Source organism: Neoarius graeffei, chromosome 2 (assembly GCF_027579695.1).
Source record: "Neoarius graeffei isolate fNeoGra1 chromosome 2, fNeoGra1.pri, whole genome shotgun sequence".
NCBI classification, from domain to species: domain Eukaryota; kingdom Metazoa; phylum Chordata; class Actinopteri; order Siluriformes; family Ariidae; genus Neoarius; species Neoarius graeffei.
The window spans coordinates 61,877,878-61,902,949 of NC_083570.1; the positions used below are offsets into that span (position 1 = coordinate 61,877,878).

A 25,072-nucleotide genomic window follows, 5' to 3' on the forward strand; every position below is an offset into this window, starting at 1 on the left:
AAAATCCTGAATGCGTGGGTGAACACTCCAGTAATGGTTTGATTCAATTTACGATATCAATTCTCATAATACTGTGAACAAAATTTGAATGGAAAAAAAAGACTGAAAATACTCCTTTTTTAAAAATTTCTGATTAAACAACACTATTTTTCTCTGTATAAAACATAAATGGCTACTAACAGAGGTTTAATATTGTAAACAAAATGTACAACAGGTTCACTATGCCTCAACAATAAATAAATATATTTATAAATTCCCCGAAGAATTTGACTGAATAAAATGTCTCTGACCCGGGAAAAAAAAAAAAAACAATCGACTGAACTGCATGAGGAAAGTAGCAGCACAAGGCATCATTTTAACAGGAAACTATAAAGATGGCTAAAATGCCTGGCTTCTGCAACCTGTTACTTGGGCATTACAGATTGCAGCAATGTGGGTCTGGTGTTGTTTAAAAGCTAATAGAGACGTCTTTTTAACTTATGTAGGTACAGTCCGTCTAAGAACTACAACAGCCCATCTCTTTAAGAAACTACATTTCTCATCAGCCAACTTCCGCGTTGACCTACGTCACGTGTGGGCGGGATCATCTACGTCACTTCCTCCACGACTCCATAAGGGACCCGGAAATCCGCCATACTTCTTTTCGTCTGGACCAGCGGTCTGCAGGCAAAAAGAGGATTTGCTCCGCCAAGCAAACCAGATAAAGACGTCTTTTCTTCAAGAATCAGAGTTTCGCGCTTTTCTTTCACCTTTGGCCACGGTAGACTCTGGAATCGCGCGATTTGACTCAGATTGAATACAACCGGTTTAATTTATTCATTATACGTACATACGGACTGCAGCCCAAGCAGTTAATTGATGTTAGAAGCGACCGGATCCTTCTAATTAAAAGCGTGTACACATTGTCTGATCAGAGACTTTCTTTTCATCACGAGTGATCACGCGTCGGACCAAGAAATCCTCTGCTTTCCACGGAATCGACTCACGTGCTCCACAACGGTGAAACTCCAAAAGTCTCGGAACATCTTCTCATAATCTCGCGTAGAGACGAGATACTGAAGTAAGACTGGCATTTGGGCATAAAAACTAGTCTTAGGAATTAGTTTTATGAAGAAGTGTGAATTTAAACTCAGGAACTGTTTAAGTGTGCACACTGATTTTGTGTTTCCATCATTGTTCTATTTTGATCTCTTAATTGTTTAATAGATAGGCTTTGCATGCTCTCTCTCTCTCTCTTATTCCTGTCTAACACTTTAATTTCATTGTTACACGTATTTTGACCGCATCACGATTTCAGTGGATTTAGTACTGTTATAAGCTAGTGAAATTAGCCTACGGCTAATTCTTTTGTCCCATTAGCATTCAGGGCCAATTGTATTGTCTCAAGGGAACACGTGGCGGCCCTCCTCCACACTCACATACACACTTTTTGTCTTAACTCCACGAGGTAGGATCCTTGGGCCTTAGCTAGCCACATACGGCTAATTCTTTTGTCTAATTAGCAACCAAAGCTAGCTCTCTTGTTTTACTTAGAAACACGTGGTCACCAGGCCTCTCACTCACAAACACACCTTAGCTAGCATTCTTTGTCTCGTTAGCAAGCTAGGCTAACCTTTTGCTTAGGCCACAAGGCCTACACCACGTGGACACACACACACACACACACACACACACACACATATCTCAATTAGCAACCAAAGCTAACTCTCTTGCTGTACTTAGAAACACGTGGTCATAAGGCCTCTCACACACGCGCGCGCACACGCTCATCAAGTATATCATATTTGTATATATATTTCAACTGCCATTATTCATTTTATCTTTGCTATAATAAATTCAATTAATTATTGAAACTGTGTGTTTATTTGTGTTCCGATATTTTTGAAGTACCCAACCTCAAAGAACTCCAAGGTGCATATGAGTTATATAATACGTTAAGTGATCATAATAATTTGGAATATACCATAATTTGGCTGTTTGGTAATTTATTATTAAGCACCAAAATTAATGGTATTAATTAATGAGACTGATTTAATGAGATTGATCACTCAATTACCAATTGCACCTACAAATTACAGTGGTGCCCCGTGTGAGGCGATTGGTGTGACTTCTTGAATATTGTTGCAACAACAGATAAACTACCAGTTTGATTCAGCGGTTGCCAAGGTATATCCCCAGGTGTGTTAGACGGTTAACAGTAGCATGATAACCATATCACAAATACTAATAATCTATTCATAACTTCGGACAAGAGATAGCATTGTAAAACAAAACAAACCTTATCAACTGATTAATTACATAGTTAATATTAATAAAAATTAATTAATAAATTAACTCATTGATTAATTGATCATCCAATATCCAACCTAAGCAAAATGGCATCCCCTCGTGTCTCAGAAGCTGAAGACAACGTTCAAGATGTGTCTCTCTTTGACGTCATCGCAGACCTCATTCACTGCTCTGCCTCCGAAAAAGCAAACATTAGGAGCATGAGCCAGGGTGAATGCCAGATTAACATAGATAGCGCCATAAAACATATGAGAGATCCAAAGAGAACTATTAGTGTCCAAGCGGCACTAGGTAAGCTATTCCTGTCATACTTCTAAGATACTGATTCAGAAATCAGACGCCTCCGCGGAGAGGTTGAAAGGCTGACCACCAGCAACGCTGAGCTGGCAGCCGATAATAATGATTTACATAGGGAGCGTGAGCTCTTGAGAACCTCCCTTGATGATTGCACCGAAAGGCTAGAGAAAGCTGAAAAGGCTGCCAAGAGGGCTGCTGAGGAGCAGACCCCCCAAGAAGAGCACGAGGGGCGTGAAAGACCCCCAACAATGCACCGAAGCTCAGAGCGGGAAGAGGCGTCCGAACCGGACACCGTAGATTACCTGGTCGAGGACCAGACACCCCGCCAAACTCCATCAACTCGCTACACGACTTCATCGTTTAGCCAGGGTGGAGCCATACTGTGCTCATCCCGAGCCCAGGACCATAGCACACCCAGGTCAGTGTGCTACAGTATCCCTGATCCATCTTCGGATGAATCAGGCTATGAATCTAGTGCGAAACGGGAACAACACCAGAGTAGCTTAGATAGTGAGTACTCAGGAGAGCCAAGAAGGCCGCACAAGGACGTGCACCAAACTCTTCGCTTACGGCAAATTGACCTACTTGCCAACGATGTTGAGCGATTCGATCCTGAGAATAAAAGAACCAACGTAAATGATTTACGAGAAATTGACCGATGCCTGATGGACCTACCGAAAGCCACAACGCGAGAGAAACTCAAACTGATCTGGAAGACCTCCAGTAGCAGCGTTCGTACCTTTTTAGAGACGCTACCCACAAACGTTCGCGATAGTTATTCGAAATTTCGCAATTACATGAGGGAAGAATATGCGCCGTACATGGATGAAACCTCCGCGACATTGTGTGCTATACAAATCAAACAAAAACGGTCTGAGGCGCCTCGTGAATATTATAGACGGCTACGCACTGCCTATTTCCAGGCTAGTAGCGCACCAGGCTTGGAAGAAGATAGAGGCTTCAAATCCATCTTCTTACATAACCTCCACCCAAGTGTGCGGACTCACGTCACACTAGCGTGTCGACAGGGTTTCCACTCAATGAGGGAAATTAGGCAACTAGCCCAAATGACCTGGGAGACCATTGTCAAACCCACAGACAGAAACAATGATGAACCCAGAGTCCTTAGGCTCCAGGATGCAGACGGGCCCCCGCTAGCCTTAGAAGAAGGCGAAGCTCCAAAAGGGGGACCCCCCTGGAGAAATCCCGGACCGAACCGCCCCTTGCCGAGCCATCACCAGGGTGAGTGGAAAAATCGGCAAGGTAAGGCCAGGAGGGACCGAGGGCAAGTCCACAGTGACTATGGCAACCGCCCATCACATGAAAAGGGTCATAGGAAACAAGGTGGTTGGCAGCAAGACCGTCATCCCCGCTCTGGCCAGAGACGGCAGGAGCGTTCCGACCGTAGCTCTAGACGTAGGGGTAGAGATGACCGACACAGTGACTCAGACCAACCTGGTGAGTTCCACTCAGAGCTGGATTCTTTAAAAGCCCAGTTGGCTGAGATTAAAGAACTGTTACAAAAGAGGTCAGACCCCTCAACAGATAAATAGAAGCGAGTGTAAAAGGGCAAAAGGCCTACCACGACCGAAAAGCCTCCCATCACGAATATCAAATAGGCGACAAAGTCCTATATTGTAACTTTACCAAACTGGTAGAAGTCTCAAAAAGTTCCTACCACATTGGTCGGGACCTTTCGATCGTAGGAAAACTGTCCCCCATCGCGTATCGCATTAGGACATCCAGGCCTAATCAAACGCCCTCATATCGATTTCCAGAACAATCAAATCAAGCCTTTTGAACAGTCCTCACTCCAAAAAGGGGGGGACGATAGTTAGGCCCATCCTGTCCACCTAGCTTGTACGCCTCACTCACCCATAAACGTACACCAACATTCCCAGTCACATTTTCACATCAAATACATAACATTACACGCCAAGCTGGATAAGATGGTCTGCGTCCCTGACAGCTTTAGCCGCAGTAGCGGACGCTTTCTGGCCAGACCACCCGCTGCTATTACTTCTCCAGAAGATTAGGCTTACTAACCCAAGCACTAATACTTCTTTCCTTCCCTCATTCCTTCTCTTTTCTTGTTTTTTTTACGCAAGAAATGAAGTATACATGTTTCATGTTCAATGTTTCTTTATAGATGTGGTTTTGACCTAGTTAGAGTGATTATATGCCCAAATGCCTCTGCCTCCAACTGCCTTACTGGAACTCATGAGTTTACACAGTTTTCACAGGACACCATGGACTGTACAGAGTAAGGCTACCTCAAGGACTATGGACATGTGGACTGTACGGTACTGTGCTCTCAGTGCTACGACTCCATCATACCCCTGAGACCAAAAGGGGGATTGTAGGTACAGTCCGTCTAAGAACTACAACAGCCCGTCTCTTTAAGAAACTACATTTCCCATCAGCCAACTTCCGTGTTGACCTACGTCACGTGTGGGCGGGATCATCTACGTCACTTCCTCCACGACTCCATAAGGGACCCGGAAATCCGCCATACTTCCTCTTTCCGTCTGGACCAGCGGTCTGCAGGCAAAAAGAGGATTTGCTCCGCCGAGCAAACCAGATAAAGACGTCTTTTCTTTTCTTCAAGAATCAGAGTTTCGCGCTTTTCTTTCACCTTTGGCCATGGTAGACTCTGGAATCGCGCGATTTGACTCGGATTGAATATAACCAGTTTCATTTATTCATTATACGTACGTACGGACTGCAGCCCAAGCAGTTAATTAATGTTAGAAGCGACCGGATCCTTCTAATTAAAGCGTGTACACATTGTCTGATCAGAGACTTTCTTTTCATCATGAGCGATCACGCGTCGGACCAAGAAATCTTCTGCTTTCCACGGAATCGACTCACGTGCTCCACAACGGTGAAACTCCAAAAGTCTCGGAACATCTTCTCATAATCTCGCGTAGAGACGAGATACTGAAGTAAGACTGGCATTTGGGCATAAAAACTAGTCTTAGGAATTAGTTTTATGAAGAAGTGTTAATTTAAACTCAGGAACTGTTTAAGTGTGCACACTGATTTTGTGTTTCCATCATTGTTCTATTTTGATCTCTTAATTGTTTAATAGATAGGCTTTGCATGCTCTCTCTCTCTCTCTCTCTTATTCCTGTCTAACACTTTAATTTCATTGTTACACGTATTTTGACCGCATCAAGATTTCAGTGGATTTAGTACTGTTATAAGCTAGTGAAATTAGCCTACGGCTAATTCTTTTGTCCCATTAGCATCCAGGGCTAAGTGTATTGTCTCAAGGGAACACGTGGCGGCCCTCCTCCACACTCACATACACACTTTTTGTCTTAACTCCACGAGGTAGGATCCTTGGGCCTTAGCTAGCCACATACGGCTAATTCTTTTGTCTAATTAGCAACCAAAGCTAGCTCTTTTGTTTTACTTAGAAACACGTGGTCACCAGGCCTCTCACTCACAAACACACCTTAGCTAGCATTCTCTGTCTCGTTAGCAAGCTAGGCTAACCTTTTGCTTAGGCCACAAGGTCTACACCACGTGGACACACACACAAACACATCTCAATTAGCAACCAAAGCTAACTCTCTTGCTGTACTTAGAAACACGTGGTCATAAGGCCTCTCTCACACACACGCTCAAAGTATATCATATATATTTCAACTGCCATTATTCATTTTATCTTTGTTATAATAAATTCAATTAATTATTGAAACTGTGTTTGTGTTCCGATATTTTTGAAGTCGCCCAACCTCAAAGAATTCCAAGGTGCATATGAGTTGTGTAATATGGTAAGTGATCATAATAATTTGGAATATACCATAATTTAGCTGTTTGGTAATTTATTATTAAGCACTAAAATTAATGGTATTATTTAATGAGACTGATTTAATTATGAGACTGATTCAATGAGTTTGATCACTTAATTACCAATTGCACCCACAGTTACAACCATGTAACTCTAGAACATGGTTATGCAATCTGGCCCTATCAAGCCCAGCACGCTCTATGTGTTTGAACAGTTGGTTTTTTTTTTTGTCTGGCCCACCTGATATTGGACTAAGTGTAATACGGCCCATTACCCAAGTAACTGAGTCTGCCGCTCTTGGCTTAAGGGCAGATATCTGTGGGTAGGCTGTTCTAATTAGATGGTCTTTTTTTTTTTTTACACATTATTTACAATTACACAATGATATATGTATTCAAGTCAGAGTACACAGAGCAACAACTCAGGCATAGAAAAGAGCAAGGCAATGCAGAAGGGAGCTCAAATCGATCCTCAATAAACTAAAAACTAAAAGGCTTGCACACTATTTTTTCTTCAAATACAACTAAGGACAAAATATGTAAATCATAATTAACACTTGTTAATTAGTAGTATCTGTTACTAGTAACCTTCGCTAGCTACCTCTCCTAGCTTCCAAAAAGGACAGAGAGTATATAACTTCTCTCTGGCTTCTGTATTTTGTGGAATATTGATGAACTAGCAATTTTTTATTTTGCTTTGGATACCAGTAACCATTCAGATCTCTCACAGTCTGCTGGTCTGGCTGTAAACGCATAATATACAGTATATGATTTTTTTTTACCTTCCTATAGCCTTTAACCACTTTTAGCTTTCGTCTCTTTATAATTACAAACTATATTTACGTGGTACAAGTGCTATTCAACTGAATTGTTTTCTGTAACTCTTATGCTACTATGTTATTTACAGTGAGCTGTAGAGGACAATCACCAAAGCTGTGTGCTTAAAAAGCGTTGTGCAATATATGATCAAACATATTAAATAATAGTTTGCATCTAAAATAACCCTGTACATTTGTGTTCTTTGTGTGTCATTATATAAAAAAAGTTTCCCCAATTTTTCCACAAATCTGACAATTCCTCGTTTGATAAATATGATATTAGGGGAAAAGCACCTTTGTTTCTGGGATCAGGCCGATTAACACTTACCCCATCTCCTGATTTATGCAAGTCCAGGTTGGGCAAAGATGGCATATGCACAAAAGCTTTTTTCCTCAGTCCACTATAACAGTATGTGAGAAGCTGTTAAGTGTCATACCATAAAAAAGGTTTTTGGTTAAATATCACTATATAGACCTGCAACAACATTTAGATGTCATAGATACACACTAGACAGCAATGGATTTCTGGACTTTCAAGACTGAAAAGGATATTTAGATTTTCCTCTCATTCCAAGACGACGTGCTTTCATGTTTGGAAAGACATTTTTCATGATTTTTCCAAAATCAGCAGCACTTAGAGGATGGTAGCCAAGATTGTCACAATAGCTCCTGTAATATAAACCCAAAAAAATAATTAACTGTACTTAAAGGAAATTAGAAAGGTAAACTGGAATCAAATGTCTCTTGCACAAACAGGGTGTCTCACAATCATGAATAAATAAAACCCACTTAGTTTAATGGTAACCACAGAGTGGATCAAAGTGAATGTTCAGCTACATTATCCTCTACAATAGGGGTTGATAACTGGCAGAACCGTGGTTCAGCAAAGCTTTATGATGGACTGAACAGCGCACTTGAAAATTATTACAGCAGAGGTGATTTAAAAATAAATAAAATAAAATAAAACCCCCCGATCCACTGAGATTCCTGTTGCAGATTATTATTTAGCTAAAAGCAGCTCAACAGATCAGAGAAAAGCAGGCATTTTCACAGACTCAGATTTATCATTTTATTTACTTTTTCTGGCTTGATTTAGCTTGTAAAAAAAAAAAAAAAAAGGTGTAAATCATCTTCCTGCTTCAACTTCAAAGCACGGCTTGTCACTTGAGTTAGTGGCTATAGTCAAGAGTGGTAACATGAAATGCCACAGTGAAATAAAACTGACTGTATTGCCTTATTTATAGCCAAAAAATACTCATTAACAGTTAAACATTAAAAGGCAACTTGTTGCCACTCAGTCATTTCACTGGATCCTTGTAACAAGAAATATTATGTAAAAGGATCTTTACACATTTCAGTTCAATGTGCCTGCTCTATCATGGTGTGTGCATTTCATAAAAGTCTCCTTTTCATTCAATACAAAATATGCCATCTTAATAAATTCTAATTTTTTCCCCATAATTCTATGGCAGCACATTAATGGCAGCATACTAGAGGACATTAAAATGCAAGGTGAAAAATATAAACCTGCAAGTTTCAATATTTTGCACGTGTAAATATCGCACTCGCAAGCATGCCATGTCCACTGTTTCAACACAGCACCACTTTGCTCAGATAAAATGATGTGGACTACAGCCAATTACAAAACCAGAAGCCATCAGCCAATAGCACTCAGTGACAGAAATGAGATGAGCCCGCCCCCAAACTGTCAAAAGTCGAATGTAAAAAATTTCACTCGAGCAGAGAGAGCGGTTGATGGCAGTGTTCTCATCGAGTCACTAAACCTCGAGTCCAAGTCCAGTCTCGAGTCCCCAGTGTTCAAGTCCGAGTCAAGTCAAAGTCATTACAAAAAATTTTGACTCGCGTCCGAGTCGAGTCCACTATTGATCCAAGTTGAGTCCGAGAGCAAGACTCCAACCGCACCATTTGATGGTGGCTGTTTTAGCGCCATTAACATTAGTTTGTTCCTGAACATGATGTATGAACAGGTGAATGTGCTTCTCTTTATCAGGGAGTGTGAAGTATTCGGTCAGAGATGGTTGGGAGATGGATGCAAGTGCAGAAGGTGTGTTTATTAATACAAGTGAAGACGGTAAACAATCCAGAATAGCAGGCAAAATCGTAAAACAGGCAATAGGTCGAGTGAGGCACAAACAGGCTATCGTAGACTCGGCAGAATCGAAGACAAGAAACAGGAAATCAGGGATCAGGAAACCAAACAAGGAAATAAGGCTCGGTAATGTGTCAGCAATGCAACTCAATACTTCACAAGGTAAGTGCGTTTTCACAGTTTTTATATAGGTGGCGCTGATTGCGCCTTAATCCTGTGCAGGTGTGAGTCGTTTATGGTGCAGGCGAGAGTCCGCTTGGAGTGCGTGTTGTCCAGAGCACACCTGAGAGTCTATCTGATGCACGCGCCAAGGCTCGCAGGTGTGACACTCTTGCATGAAATTAGTCCAAAATTTAATGTAGATATAAATATCTTATGCCAAATTATTATGGTATGCTACAACAACTCAGAGTCCTCGTCTCCAATTTACGAGTCCGAATGTAGCTAACACACAAGTCCGACTCATCAGTGCTCAAGTCCAAGTCAAGTAACGAGTCCTTAAAATTAGGGCACGAGTCGGACTCGAGTACTACAAGCCTGGCTGAAGGTAATCCACTTGGCGAGTGACAACAACTATTAAATCAAGGGGGAAAGAAAAAAAACCCCAAAAAACACACAGTTCAAATATTATGATAAACGCACACACAATTCTTTGTGCTTGCGAGTGAGCAGGTTTATATTTTTCACTTTGCATTTATACGTTCTCTAGTTCTGACATTAAATGTGCCGCCATATAATTCTGTATCGGGGTCATAACATCACAACTTGTAAGAAATGTGAGCTAATAAATGAATTACGCTTACTTGTACTCATCATACACCTCTTGTTTTGGCAGTGAGGTCTCCGGGTGCTCCTCTAAGTGATTCCGAATCCAATTGAAAGCGTACATCTGTTGGGTCCGACTGGATGACATGGAATTCTGGTCACTAGAAGACAAACAGTGGAAAAATAAATGGCTTTCCAGAATCCAGAATTTGTCTCTGCTTGAAGGTCTCGTTTATATGTCATGACAAGACAACTGTTTTGAGTTTGTTTCTGACTTAAATAGAGTTGTAAAATTTTAGTACCATGTTGCAGGACTTGTAGACCCCCTCTGATTTTCAGTCCTATTGGACATCATGGTGAGAATTAGGGATTGCAGTGATGAACAGATATGGGGAAACAAATGACAAAACACAGGATGCTGGGTATTGCAGTGCCAAAAAATTCGCAAAATATTGTTTTTAGTGGCATGATAAGTTTATGAAGATTCATACAGTAATGGAAAAAGCATATGAATGACAGGGGGAAAGACCACACAGAAATATCACTACATTTATGATGGATGGTATTCAGATTGTGTGCGCACGTAAGGAGAGCATAACAAACAGCCATGATAAAGCCAGTGGCATGTGCAAGATAAGAGACATTAAACATAAGCTAAAATGTAAATTAAAAAGAAAAGGGGGAATGAAAGATGAACGTAGTGCAATTACACCATTTACCAACTACAGAATAATCATTATTTCAAGTATGAACATACCTTTTGTCATTACCACTGCTAGGACCAGAAGGCAACTTAAGGTAGAGGTAGAGTTTTTCAATGTCTGTAAACTTCTCAACATCTTGCTGTATGATAAAGACAAAAAACAGGGGAGAAGAATAAAAGATTAATAAGAGATTCTCTTCCTTACATTGAAATAAAGTTACTTCTTTTCCTAGTTGAAAATTGTGCAACACGTATTAAGCACACTACCAGTCAAAAGTTTGTACACCCCACTCATTCATAGACTTTTCTGTATTCTGACTATTTTCTACACTGTAGAACAATACTGAAGACTATTGCACACTATTGGCATTATCTTAACCAGCTTCATGAGGTAGTGACCTGGAATGCTTTTTAATTAATAGGTGTGCCTTGTCAAAATTAGTGCAATGTCTTGCCTTCTTAATGTATTTGAGATCAAGCAATAAATAAGTAAATAGCCCTATTCCACACCGTCAAGAACCGCTCAGCTAAGTAAAGAGAAAGGACAGCCATCATTACTTTGACACGAAGCGTATTTTATATTATATATGAAATGAAACAAAAGGGTTTTTTTTTAATTTACCAAAAGGAAGTCTAAGTTTAGCGAGTCGTTCCCACGTTTTGTTATTTTTTTATTCACCATGTCCCCTCTACGGCTCCGTACTAAGTTGATAAAGAACAAGAAAATAAATTAGCTTTTTTTGGTAATAAAATTTTGTTAACTTAATTTTTTTTTCAAAAATATTGTGGGAAAAATCAAATGATGAACCCAGTATTGTGAATCGAATCAAATTGTGAATTGGGTGAATTGTTACATGCCTACTAATAATACAGAAGACATCATGAGTACAAACAAATATAAAAACAAACAAAAAAACCCCCCACCCGTAAAAACATTTCTGTGCAAGCCCAAATTCATTCATACAATGCCATTCTACTGCTGACTATAGCTGGGCAACACGATGATGATATGATCTCGATATCAGACCATAAATGGTACACTTTTCCACACAAATCCAGGTAAATCTGAGAAAACAGACTTTATTTAAACACATTTCTCTGTCGATACTATTGTGTTTATACGGTTTTCTGAAACACGGTTTGGAAGCACACAAACATTTTCTGAGGGAACAAGCTAAATTTAGCAGCTTTATGCAATAAACTCCTGTTAAAGACCCAACCAAGAAGTACAAAGGTGATTTTTTTTTTTAAATATGGACTGACAATAGGGTAGACTTAAATATGTACATGTAGGATAGCAACTATAAAGCTCCTTTTCTCTTTGGAGCAGTGTATGCAGGGCTCGACATTAAATGAACAGTCCACCATATTTCCATAATGAAATATGCTCTTATCTGAATTGAGACGAGCTGCTCCGTACCTCTCCGAGCTTTGCGCGACCTCCCAGTCAGTCAGACGCGCTGTCACTCCTGTTAGCAATGTAGCTAGGCTCAGTATGGCCAACGGTATTTTTTGGGGCTGTAGTTAGATGCGACCAAACTCTTCCGCGTTTTTCCTGTTTACATAGGTTTATATGACCAGTGATATGAAACAAGTTCAGTTACACAAATTGAAACGTAGCGATTTTCTATGCTATGGAAAGTCCGCACTATAATGACAGGCGTACTAACACCTTCTGCGCGCTTCGGCAGCGCATTGATATCTGAGCTCCGTATCAATGCGCTGCCGAAGCGCGCAGAAGGTGTTAGTACGCCTGTCATTATAGTGCGCACTTTCCATAGCATAGAAAATCGCTACGTTTCAATTTGTGTAACTGAACTTGTTTCATATCACTGGTCATATAAATAGGAAAAACGTGGAAGAGTTTGGTCGCATCTAACTACAGCCCCAAAAAATACCATTGGCCATATTGAGCCTAGCTACATTGCTAACAGGAGTGACAGCGCGTCTGACTGCGTCTGACTGACTGGGAGGTCACGCAAAGCTCGGAGAGGTACGGAGCAGCTCGTCTCAATTCAGATAAGAGCATATTTCATTATGGAAGTACGGTGGACTGTTCCTTTAAGGTACACTTAGAACAGATTGTTAAAAAAAATGTGCGATTAATCACGAGTTAACTATGGACAATAATGCAATTGATCACAATTAAATATTTTAATCAATTGACAGCCCTAGTTATAAGATTTACCCAGCTTAGTGTGGACACAGGCTAAGTGTCATCATTATTGTCAGGTGTCAGTGCTTTAATAACTCTGTTACTCACTGGGGAAAGTAACTGACTGGACCCTAAAAACTATCTTGTTCCAACGGTTTCATTTTCTTCAAGAAGGTCCTGGGTTCGAGCCCCGTGGCCGGCGAGGGCCTTTCTGTGTGGAGTTTGCATGTTCTCCCCGTGTCCGCGTGGGTTTCCTCCGGGTGCTCCGGTTTCCCCCACAGTCCAAAGACATGCAGGTTAGGTTAACTGGTGACTCTAAATTGAGCGTAGGTGTGAATGTGAGTGTGAATGGTTGTCTGTGTCTATGTGTCAGCCCTGTGATGACCTGGCGACTTGTCCAGGGTGTACCCCACCTTTCGCCCGTAGTCAGCTGGGATAGGCTCCAGCTTGCCTGCGACCCTGTAGAACAGGATAAAGCGGCTACAGATAATGAGATGAGATTGTTGAGATATCAAAGTACGACCGCTCATCTTTGCTCTTCTAACCCAGGAGTTCTTAATTCCAGTCCTTGCTGGGCTGCACAGTTCAAAGGGTTCCCTACTGCCAAAAACTGTACTGACTGATTATTAACGCTTTAGCAAGTTGGTCCAAGTGCACTGAGGTTAGGGAGAACCATACAGGGAACAAGGTCCTGAGGACTGGAGTTAAGAACTTTTACTCTGCATGACTGTTTGTCTGTTTCATAGTCTCAGGTAAAGTTGAAGGTTGAGCATGTCCCGGTCAGGACTATAAACTGTCCTGGATCTTTTTGAATCCCCACAATTAACATTTATAAGCCTTTGAGTTCACATATAGTCTGTGCAAAAATGTTTTATTCCACTTACCCATTTAATTTAATTTTAATCTTGCACATAAGCTTTTACTGATGTGTAAATCGTACAAGGTCCTCGTACAGTATTGTGGGTTTTTTTTTTCTTTTTAAGATCTTTGGTTTACCATCAACTGATTTCACCTCAACAGACAGCATAGCAACTTTTATCATTTGCTTTATGCACAAACTTCACTTAACACTATTCTAACTTTGATTTTCTAGGTTCTAAAATTCTGAAGGGAGAGCACACATTATCAGGCAAGAGAGGACTACAATGTGCCGGCATCCAAATAAACAAATCGTGAGCTGCTGTGTGCTGGTTGCCATGTAAACCCGGACAGCAAGAACGCATGTCAATGCTGGCACGCTGGCAGCACATCTTTTCAGCACGAGCTCCGCCTCAGCTCGTTTCGATTGGTTTGTGAGAGTGAATTCATTTCAGCGCTTCCTATTCCATTTGTCTCGATGTTGCTAGGGGGAACCACCGCTCTTCAACCGGTCTAGAACTGTCAACCAATGAGCAGTCAATATAAACAACTGACTAGACTGGTCAAAACATACTACCTATTTGAAAGGAGTGATGGGTGAATAATTTGCTTCCTTCATTACTGTGGTCTTCATAGTCAGCTTTCATGGATTGATCTGAACAATGAGGATGAATGGAGAACGTCTTTGAACATGTCAGGGCTTCGAGATTTATGATCTACACTTCTATGGTCCACATCCATGTGAATTTGACAGACAGGAAGACAGTCCCCTTTTACAGACATGGAACAGGCAATTATCCATCAATCATTGTGAGGCTGTCTTTGTACAACATCTTGGTGTGAAAAGGCTACATGACACAGACATGCCTACTGTATGAATGGAGATGTGTGGCCACAGGTTGTATAGCTATTAAAGAAATCACATAAGTGTGTTTATTTGAGAAACAATGTCAAACAGTAAATCAGAGCCATTTTTATATGGTCTTCATTTCAGTGTCGAGACAGATATGCATCAATACATCATTAGTTTAAGAAAATTTATTAGGGAAAAGTGTCCAACTCTGTTATCCAATGTAAATCATACAAAGTCTGGGTTTTACTTACACAATACTGAAGGCTTAAAAAACAAATAAACAAAAAAAAAAACCCAAAACTGAAAGTCTGTATTAGTGGCCTGACAGAGCATCAGGAGGAATTCTGAGATTTTAATAAGCCATCGAGTTCAAGCAGGGCATCTGGTGTCTTAAGTCTTATGGGATGTGTGAGACCAGGATGGTGAAGGGTTAGCATTTTAGCAACAGCAAACTGAAATAGGATTCATAACTCAACAAAATATCCTGCCCCATTTCGCACTGCCCCGATTCTAAGGACTAATTCTCACGGGTTTCCAAATTATTTTTCCTCACAGATAAAATGCAGGACTCCTGCAAAGTGGATTATGAAGTGGTGGTAATGAGGAATCTGAGGCAAAGTTCGTTACTATCAATAATGGAACTATTCCAATATGGTGCGTGACCTACTAAAGACAGCATACTAGTTAGGAGAATCTGAACTGATAAATCAGTGTGCCAATATGAGCTAATTATAGAACAACCTGCATCAGCATTTACCTGCCAATAAAAGACAATTAAAAACAAGAAATGGAGAGACAGAGCATATGAAGATATTACACAGTTTGTCAACCAGAGGGCAACACACATATTCGGAACACCAGAAATCACATCAATCAGCTGACCCAAGCAGAGTCAACCATATTTTGCTGTACTTTTGTTCAAAGTACAATTTATGACAAGAAAACAAGTTAAACTTTTTTTTCTGCTTCTGGTTGAGAGTACACTGTACCTATTCTGGCTGCCACTTCGCACCGGAGCTTTTTATTTTTAGGTTCCCTTTTGTTTTTCCTTTTTTGTATTTGTGTAGATTGAGATTTTTGAGTGTTTTGTCCGCCGGTTGTGGTGTAGCTCCAAACCCAGTTCTGGGCGTCAGTTCCCCTCCAGGCCTTGGTTTGCCATTGGTGACGCCTGTGCTCCGAACTATGGACTGCAGTGAGCTCATTGCTCTTTTAACATCGTGGTTGTCCAGCGCTCTGTGCAGTGGTGCTTTTGTGCTTGATGTGGAGATCCGAGCGATGTTGCCCAGTGTTTGACTTTGTGCCAAGAATTCGTACACCGCTCACACTTTGGTTGTACAAGGACCGGATGGCTTGTAGCGATGACCCTGATACCACATACTCCCACAGTACCCCCCATAAGAGCCCTGGGGTTACACAGTCATAAGCCTTTTCCAAATCTACAAAACACATACAGTGGTGCTTGAAAGTTTGTGAACCCTTTAGAATTTTCTATATTTCTGCATAAATATATTACCTAAAACATCAGATTTTCACACAAGTCCTAAAAGTAGATAAAGAGAACCCAGTTAAACAAATGAGACAAAAATATTATACTTGGTCATTTACTTATTGAGGAAAATGATCCAATATTACATATCTGTGAGTGGCAAAAGTATGTGAACCTTTGCTTTCAGTATCTGGTGTGACCCCCTTGTGCAGCAATAACTGCAACTAAACGTTTCCGGTAACTGTTGATCAGTCCTGCACACCGGCTTGGAGGAATTTTAGCCCATTCCTCCGTACAGAATAGCTTCCACTCTGGGATGTTGGTGGGTTTCTTCACATGAACTGCTCGCTTCAGGTCCTTCTACAACATTTCGATTGGATTAAGATCAGGACTTTGACTTGGCCATTCCAAAACATTCACTTTATTCTTCTTTAACCATTCTTTGGTAGAACGACTTGTGTGCTTAGGGTCGTTGTCTTACTGCATGACCCACCTTCTCTTGAGATTCAGTTCATGGACAGATGTCCTGATATTTTCCTTTAGAATTCGCTGGTATAATTCAGAATTCATTGTTCCATCCATGATGGCAAGCCATCCTGGCCCAGATGCAGCAAAACAGGTCCAAACCATGATACTACCACCACCATGTTTCACAGATGGGATAAGGTTCTTATGCTGGAATGCAGTGTTTTCCTTTCTCCAAACATAACGTTTCTCATTTAAACCAAAAAGTTCTATTCTGGTCTCATCCCTCCACAAAACATTTTTCCAATAGCCTTCTGGCTTGTCCACATGATCTTTAGCAAACTGCAGATGAGCAGCAATGTTCTTTTTGGAGATCAGTGGCTTTCTCCTTGCAACCCTGCCATGCACACCATTGTTGTTCAGTGTTCTCCTGATGGTGGACTCATGAACATTAACATTAGCCAACGTGAGAGAGGCCTTCAGTTGCTTAGAAGTTACCCTGGGGTCCTTTGTGACCTTGCCGACTATTACACGCCTTGCTCTTGGAGTGATCTTTGTTGGTCGACCACTCCTGGGGAGGGTAACAATGGTCTTGAATTTCCTCCATTTGTACACAATCTGTCTGACTGTGGATTGGTGGAGTCCAAACTCTTTAGAGATGGTTTTGTAACCTTTTCCAGCCTGATGAGCATCAACAACGCTTTTTCTGAGGTCCTCAGAAATCTCCTTTGTTCGTGCCATGATGCACTTCCACAAACGTGTTGTGAAGATCAGACTTTGATCGAGCCCTGTTCTTTAAATAAAAGAGGGTGCCCACTCACACTTGATTGTCATCCCATTGATTGAAAACACCTGACTCTAATTTCACCTTCAAATTAACTGCTAATCCTAGAGGTTCACATCCTTTTGCCACTCACAGATATGTAATATTGGATCATTTTCCTCAATAAATAAATGACCAAGTATAATATTTTGTCTCATTTGTTTAACTGGGTTCTCTTTATCTACTTTTAGGACTTGTGTGAAAATCTGATGATGTTTTAGATCATATTTATGCAGAAATATAGAAAATTCTAAAGGGTTCACAAACTTTCAAGCACCACTGTAGACTGGCTGGTCTACTCCCATGAACCCCCCCCAAACAACCCTGCCAGGGTAAAGAGCTGCTCCACCTATCCATGGCCAGGACAGAATCTGCATTGCTTTTCCTGGATTTGAAGAAGTTCAACAATTGGTCGGAGCCTCCTTTCCAGCACCTTAGGATAAACTTTCTCGGGAAGGCTGAGCACTGCGATACCCCTATAATTGGAACACACTCTCCAGTCCCCTTTTTTGAAAAGAGGAACCACCACCTCGGTCTGCCACTCCACGGGCACTGTACCCGACCCTCCATGTGGCACTGAAGAGGCATGTCAGCCAAGACAGCTCAACAATCTCCAGAGCCTTCAACATCTCAGGGCGACCCTCATCCACGCCTGGTGCCTTGCCACCGAGGAGCTTCTTGACTGCCTCAGTGACCTCTGTCAGAGATATGGGTGAAGCTTCCCCAGAGTCCTCAGACTCCACCTCCCCGGAGGACGTGTAGGACGGGCTCAGGAGTTCCTCAAAAGGTGCTTCTTCCACCACCCCACAATATTCCCAGCTGGGGTCAGCAGTTCTCCTCCCTGGCTGTACACAGCCTGAGGCAAGCCCCGTTTCCATTTCCTGAGTCACCGAACAGTTTGCCAGAACTTCCTTGAGGCCAACCAAAAGTCCTTTTCCATGGCCTCCCCAAACTCCTCCCACACCCGGGTTTTTGTCAAGGCAACTGCTGAAGCTGCAGCCCTTCTGGCTTCCCAGTACCTGCCTGCTGCCTCAAGGGACTCCTGGGCCAACCAGGCCCGAAAGGCCTCTTTCTTCAGCTTGACGGTTTCCTTCACCACCGGTGTCCACCTGCGGGTTCTTAGGTTACTGCTACAACTGGCACTGACGACCATTCGGTCACAGCTCCTACCAGCCATCTCTACAATAGAGGCTTTGAACATGGTCCATTTGGATTCCATGTCCCCAACCTCCCCCAGGATGCACAAAAAGCTCCTCCAGAGGTGGGAATTGAAGACCTTATGAACAGAGGACTTTGCCATATGTTCCCAGTTCACCCTCACTAAACACTTGGGTTTGCCAGGTCTGTCTGGCAGCCTCCCCGCCATCTGATCCAACTCACCACCAGGTGGTGATCAGTTGACAGCTCTGCTCCTCTCTTCACCCGAGTGTCCAAGACGTATGGCCACAGATCTGATGATGCAACCACAAAGTCAATCGTCAATCTTTGGCCTAAGGTGTTTTGGTACCAGGTACACTTATGCACCACCTTATGTTCGAACATGGTGTTTGCTATAGCCAATCCATGACCAGCACAGAAGTCGTCGAACAACAAAACACCACTCAGGTTTAGATCAGGCAAACCCCTACAGGTTTCTCAATCATTGCCCACGAGTGTTGAAGTCCCCCAGGAGAACTATGGAGTCCCAAGTCGGCACTCCTTCCAGAACACCACCCAGCGACTCCAAGAAGGCCAAATACTCTGCACTGCTGTTTGGTGCATAAGCACAAACAATTGTCACAGTTTTCCTCTCAGCAACTTGCAGTTGCATAGAGGCAACCCTCTTGTTCTCTGGGGAGAACTCCAACACAGCTGCGCTCAGCCGGGGGCTTGTGAGTATCCCCACACCTGCCGTGCACCCCTCACCCTGGGCAACACTGAAAAAGGAGAGTCCCCAACCCCTCTCCAGGAGTTTGGTTCGAGAACCAGTGCTATGCATGGAGGCGAGCCCAAATACATCTACGTAGTTGGTACTGCTCCACCTCCCACACCAACTCTGGTTCCTTCCCCACCAGAGAGGTGACGTTCAGTGCAGTGGTGCTTGAAAGTTTGTGAACTCTTTAGAATTTTCTATATTTCCACATAAATATGACCTAAAACATCAGATTTTCACACAAGTCCTAAAAGTAGATAAAGAGAACCCAGTTAAACAAATGAGACAAAAATATTATACTTGGTCATTTATTTATTGAGAAAAATGATCAAATATTACATATCTGTGAGTGGCAAAAAGTATGTGAACCTTTGCTTTCAGTATCTGGTGTGACTCCCTTGTGCAGCAATAACTGCAACTAAACGTTTCCGGTAACTGTTGATCAGTCCTGCACAGCGGCTTGGAGGAATTTTAGCCCATTCCTCTGTACAGAACAGCTTCAACTCAAGGATGTTGGTGGGTTTCCTCACATGAACTGCTTGCTTCAAGATGTTTAGGGACTGAAGACACCAAGTGATGAAGCGTTTCTGTTATTTTCTCCCATTCTTCCTGCAAACAGGTCTTAAGGTGTGCAACGGGATGGTATAGTCATTGCCATTATTTTTCATTTCAAAATTTACCACACATTCTCTACTGGGGACAAGCACCCTCTTCTTCCACAGCCATGCCTTTGCAATGTGTGTAGAATGTGGTTTTGCATTGTCTTGTTGAAATATCCCTAGAAAAAGGTATCTCCTTGAAGGGAGCATATGTTGCTCCAAAATCTCAATGTACTTTTCTGCATTAATGCTCCATCACAGAAGTCTAATTTACCTTTGCCAAGGGCACTGACAACCCCATACTACGACTGGCTTTTGGACTTGATGCTAGTAACAGTCTAGATGAGGGGTGGGCAATTATTTTTTCCATGGGGCCACATGAGAAACAGAAAATTTTGTGGAGGGCCGGACCAAAAGGCTGAACTAAATTCTGCATAATATTAATTGTATTTCTTTATATAAAGCAGTAAATAACATTGTTTTTACAAGCTGCTAAGACTGGTAAGAGTGTGGAAAAAACGAGGTTGCCTTACAAAAAATGTCATTTATTCAATCAAATTTCCCAAAACAATGGTTAACAAAATGTGAATGTTTGTACCATTTTTTTTCAGTCACATTCACCCCAAAACACAATAAAGACATCACAATATTGTCTTTCTACTCCAAATATAAAGCACCAAGTCCACCAAGCACTCTTTCACAAATTCCCCCTCCGAGAATGGCTTACCGTTTTTAGCGATTTTGTGGGAAAGCACAAAGCTGGTCTTGGTTGCTGCATCCCTGGATGTGTGATGCTTGGTAAAAAAGCCTTGCTGCTTTTCTAGCTTAGCCAGCAAAGCTTCCGATGTCCGCGCCATTTCAGCATCAGTCAAGTTTCGGTATTTCTCAGCGTGCTTCGTCTGATAACGCCAACTCAAATTGTAGTCTTTGAACACGGCGATCTGCTCTCCGCAAACTAAACACACGGCTTTATCTCCGACTTCAGTAAATAAATACTTAGCAGTCCATGTTTTGTTGAAAGCCCTGCATTCGGCATCTACCTTTCTTCTTTTTGCGGACATTTTGGGGGCTAAAGTCTTCTTGTGATCTGCTCCCAACAACGTCGATTCGGTGTAGGCGTCAGATCTACAGATCGGCTCGGGCTCCGGCGCCTGCTGGTGACGTCACACTATGTGATTGGCTGGACCGTTTGAAGGATGACGTACAAGTTTGTGGTTGGTCTGGACAAATTATGGAAGTAGTTATCGCGGGATTAGGTTTTGTGGGATTTCGTGTCATGTTCATGTCACGTGCATTGTGTTTTTGTTGAACACAACTTCAAAATAAAAGCAATGCACATTCAGTCCATGCATGGGGTAAAATTAGAAAATACGTTTATTTTGTAATTTCTAATTAACCTTACGCGGGCCGGTCAGAATGAACCAAAGGGCCGGATGCGGCCCGTGGGCCGTAAAATGCCCAGGTCTGCTCTAGATGGTCATTTTCATCTTTGGTCTGGAACCCACAGCACCTACTTCTTACAGAAAAGACATGGAATACTGATTCATCTGACCACAATACACATTTCTGCTGCGTGATGGTCCATCCCAGAAGCCTCTGAGCCCAGAGAAGTTGACGATGCTTCTAGAAACAGTTAGCATAAAGCTTCACTTTTGCATAGTAAAGCTTTGACTAGCATTTGTGGATGTAATTCTGTATTGTAGTGCTTGATAAAGGTTCACCAAAGTAATCCCAAGCCCACATGGTTATATCAGTTATAGATGAATGACAGTTCTTGACGCAGTGCCATGTGAAGAATCAGAAAATCACAGGTGTTCAGCTTAAGCTTGCACCCTTTATACACCAAAATTCCACCAAATTCCTTGAATCATTTCATGATATTATGCACCATAAAGGGTGAAATATGCAAATCCCTTCCTCTTTTTCTTTGAGAAACTATGTTTTTAAACATTTCAATAATTTTCCTCACATATCTGTTGACAAACTGGAGATCCTCAGCCCATTTTTGCTCCTCAAAAGACCACGCCTTTCCTGGATACTTAATTTTTAATTTTATTAGCTTTGCCACAGCAAGATATATATGTACATACATTATTGGCTTGCGCCAATTACAGTGGCCCCATTGTACTTAATCTGCATGCCTTCTAAACTGTGGGGGAAACCAGAGCACCCGGAGGAAACCCATACAAACACAGGGAGAACATGCAAACTCCACACAGAAAGGCCCCCGTCAGCTGCTGGGCTTGAACCCAGAACCTTCTTGCTGTGAGGCGACAGTGCTAACCACTACACCACCTAACTTGCCCCATCCCAACTTTTTTTTTTTTAATGTATTGTAGGCCTGAAATGCAGGAATGGATGTATATTAACAAATGAAATTAAGATGACCAGACAAAACATAAAATATCTTATGTTTATCCTGTCTGCAATGAAATACAAGTCAAAGTAAATTTGTCAAAAGGCCAATTCACAACAAACATGCTTCTTCTTCTTCAAGGATTTTTAAAAGTCCTCTCAAAATGCTCGAGAGCTGCATCACATGGCAGTAATGCTTCTATTTTAGGAAGTGTTTCAATCCATATTGTGTCAGAGGAACAACTTTTTTTTTTGCCATCCTTATTTATATAATCAATCTCCATTTTTCTCTCTGCACACGCAGAATTGAACTGTAAACTCCAGAGATATCCACTGAAATCACACTTTATACACTAAAATTTATTTAAAATTGCATTCTATGGATAATCTGAAAAAAAAACCCAGCTGTTTATGTACCGGCCCTGTCTCACGTTACGTCTAATGATAACACGATTACATGTTTGGGTGTTAGTTTTCTTAATAAAAATGAAATGCACTGCTGTGCAGGTTGTGCGAGCACCAAGCATGCACTGTGGATTGTACAGAACGCTTGCGTGGCAAGTCCAATGTGGCATAGCAGTACAAGATCATGGCAAGTTACAGTAAGTAACAGATAGTGAGGAGAGCATCGGTGTTTATTACAGCTTGAATTTGCCTGCTTAACCAAGTTTGAAGGTTGTACAGGATTACGATGGCGTCCTTTACAATCATAAGGAGGCTGTACAGTCAGCACCAGAATTATCGCCACCTTTCAATCGACTGTATAAAAGAAACACACAATGGCCCTCACTCACTGACACTGAGTAAGGTCAAATCTGATCATAATGCTCATACAAGTCTGAGCCTGACATTTTAGCAACCTGAAAAATGCTTGATTTGCTGTAAAGGAAGTGGGAGGATTCTTGACATAAAAATCAATAAATTATCAGTTTAAACAAAGAAATAATGTTTCAAGATGCTCGTCTTGCAATCCTTTGTTTTTATTAATGGTATCACGTAGGCGTATATAGGCATAGTAGAACTGTATGCTGTCAAAGTCCATGATCAGGTAGAGAACTGAACGGGTTTCCAACCTCACCTGCAGGCAGTTCTGTGAACTCTATTTATAGCTAGGTTTTTATTCATTTTAATACTCAAAGGTCAGATTTAACCAAAGTCAGATTTAATTAAAGGGTTTTTTTCTTTTATAAGTAGACACAATGTTCCATTCTGAACTCCCAGCTGGTGCAGCTCTGAGGTGCTGCATAAAGAATATAATGAGCTCTTACCCAACTATGGATGAGGACTAATGAGTTGATACAGATTTACATCCATGCTTCCTAATTCACATTTACAAATTACATGCCGACACTAAACTTCACTACCTATAGTACATTTTAATATGAGGTTTCAGCATGTGCAGGTCTGGTTATTAAATGTTTTCCATGTTGCATCCGTGTCTCAAACACTAACAGTGTAGTACAATAAAGTCAAACACAATTTTGATTTCTGGGGCACTTAAAGTGCATATCACGGGTAAATTCAGGAGCAAGATCAATCTAAGGCCCTGTCCACACGGCAACGGATTCAGGTGAATCCAATAAAATTTATCATTGTTTCGGCCTGGCGTCCACACGGCACCGGCGTTTTGGGTGCCCCAAAATGATATTTTTTGAGAACGGTTTCCCGAGTGGAAAAATCTGGCAACGGCGCCATTGCGAAGTCGTCTGGATGAGTAGAACAGATTTGTTTACGATGACGTCACAACCACAAGACTAGAAGAAGGGGTTTATGTGCATGCGTCCTACTTCTTCTATTGTTCTGGTGTCTCCGATGGGACCGTCTTACAGCGCACGTAGAGGTGTGGCATGTGTATTGCATCGTTTTCAGCAAGTGTTGTCATATGTACCTGATATTTTACTGATCCGTTGCCCATGTGGACGCGATTTTTTTTTTACCCGCTTAAAAAAAAAAAAAAAAAAAATCTCATTGCCGTTGTCGTGTGGATGTAGCCTAATTCTATTTTATATTAAACTTTGGTCAAATATCTGTAACATTCTGCATTCTCTGCGATTTTTTTAACTTGCGCAATAACAGAAAAATTCAGTTGAAATCAAGCCATTTGAGGCGAACTGGTCCGCCTCTGAAAAAACTTGGCATTTGAATTTCCCGGCAAACATTGATTTTTGTGACGTCATCTGTGGGACGCCTCCTTCGGAACCCTACGTCAGCGCTGGTTTGTTTATGAGAAAACGACCTGGTGATTTTCTGCAAATTTCTTCAACGTTATCACGTAATTATTAAAATGGTTAACAGATGTATCGTAGGACGGTGTAGCAACACCAATCTTGATGGGATTAGTACTCATCGTTTCCCAAAAGACCGGGCAATGAGAGAGAAATGGGAGCGCTTGGTCTACACAGGCTGTGCACTGAAACCGTGCAAAGCTCTCGCAGCCTGCTGGCGCTTCTGCAGGTAACATCACGAATCTGGCTCCAGACTCCCTTGGGATTTTTCCAGACGCGTTTTGTTTTATTTTTTTTTTGCTGTAGACAGATGGCCTTGTGCAAAATTACCCTTCTGGATGAGTGTGTAAAGGGACATACTTTCATATTTAAAAAAAAAAAAAAAAAAACGAAATTGGTCCAGAATATGCACTTTAAGTTAAAAATAGCCACAGCCACCAAGACAATGTGATGAGATTTAGAAAATGATACAACAGATAACTGAAAGTCATTTATTTTTCATGACAGTGACAATAATTATGGACCTGACTGTATTATACCATTACAATTGACATTTCACAT

The 25,072-nt window shown here is 41.6% G+C and overlaps 1 protein-coding gene across 2 annotated transcripts in view; it reads right to left on the reverse strand.

Moving 5' to 3' along the window:
* The window catches only part of LOC132881761 (DNA-binding protein RFX7), a 52,572-nt gene that overhangs the window by 9,277 nt on the left and 18,223 nt on the right, over positions 1–25,072 (reverse strand). Inside the window, exons 3-7 of one of the 2 annotated variants that reach the window (XM_060914605.1) lie at positions 10,835–10,920; positions 10,380–10,418; positions 10,116–10,238; positions 7,752–7,871; positions 7,531–7,612 (exon numbers count right to left, since the gene is read on the reverse strand). In XM_060914605.1, the coding sequence (XP_060770588.1) occupies positions 7,531–7,612; positions 7,752–7,871; positions 10,116–10,238; positions 10,380–10,418; positions 10,835–10,920 (450 nt within the window). Of the gene's footprint in view, positions 1–566; positions 2,302–7,530; positions 7,613–7,751; positions 7,872–10,115; positions 10,239–10,379; positions 10,419–10,834; positions 10,921–25,072 lie in introns of those variants that run through there. The other variant, XM_060914606.1, reaches the window with a different exon arrangement.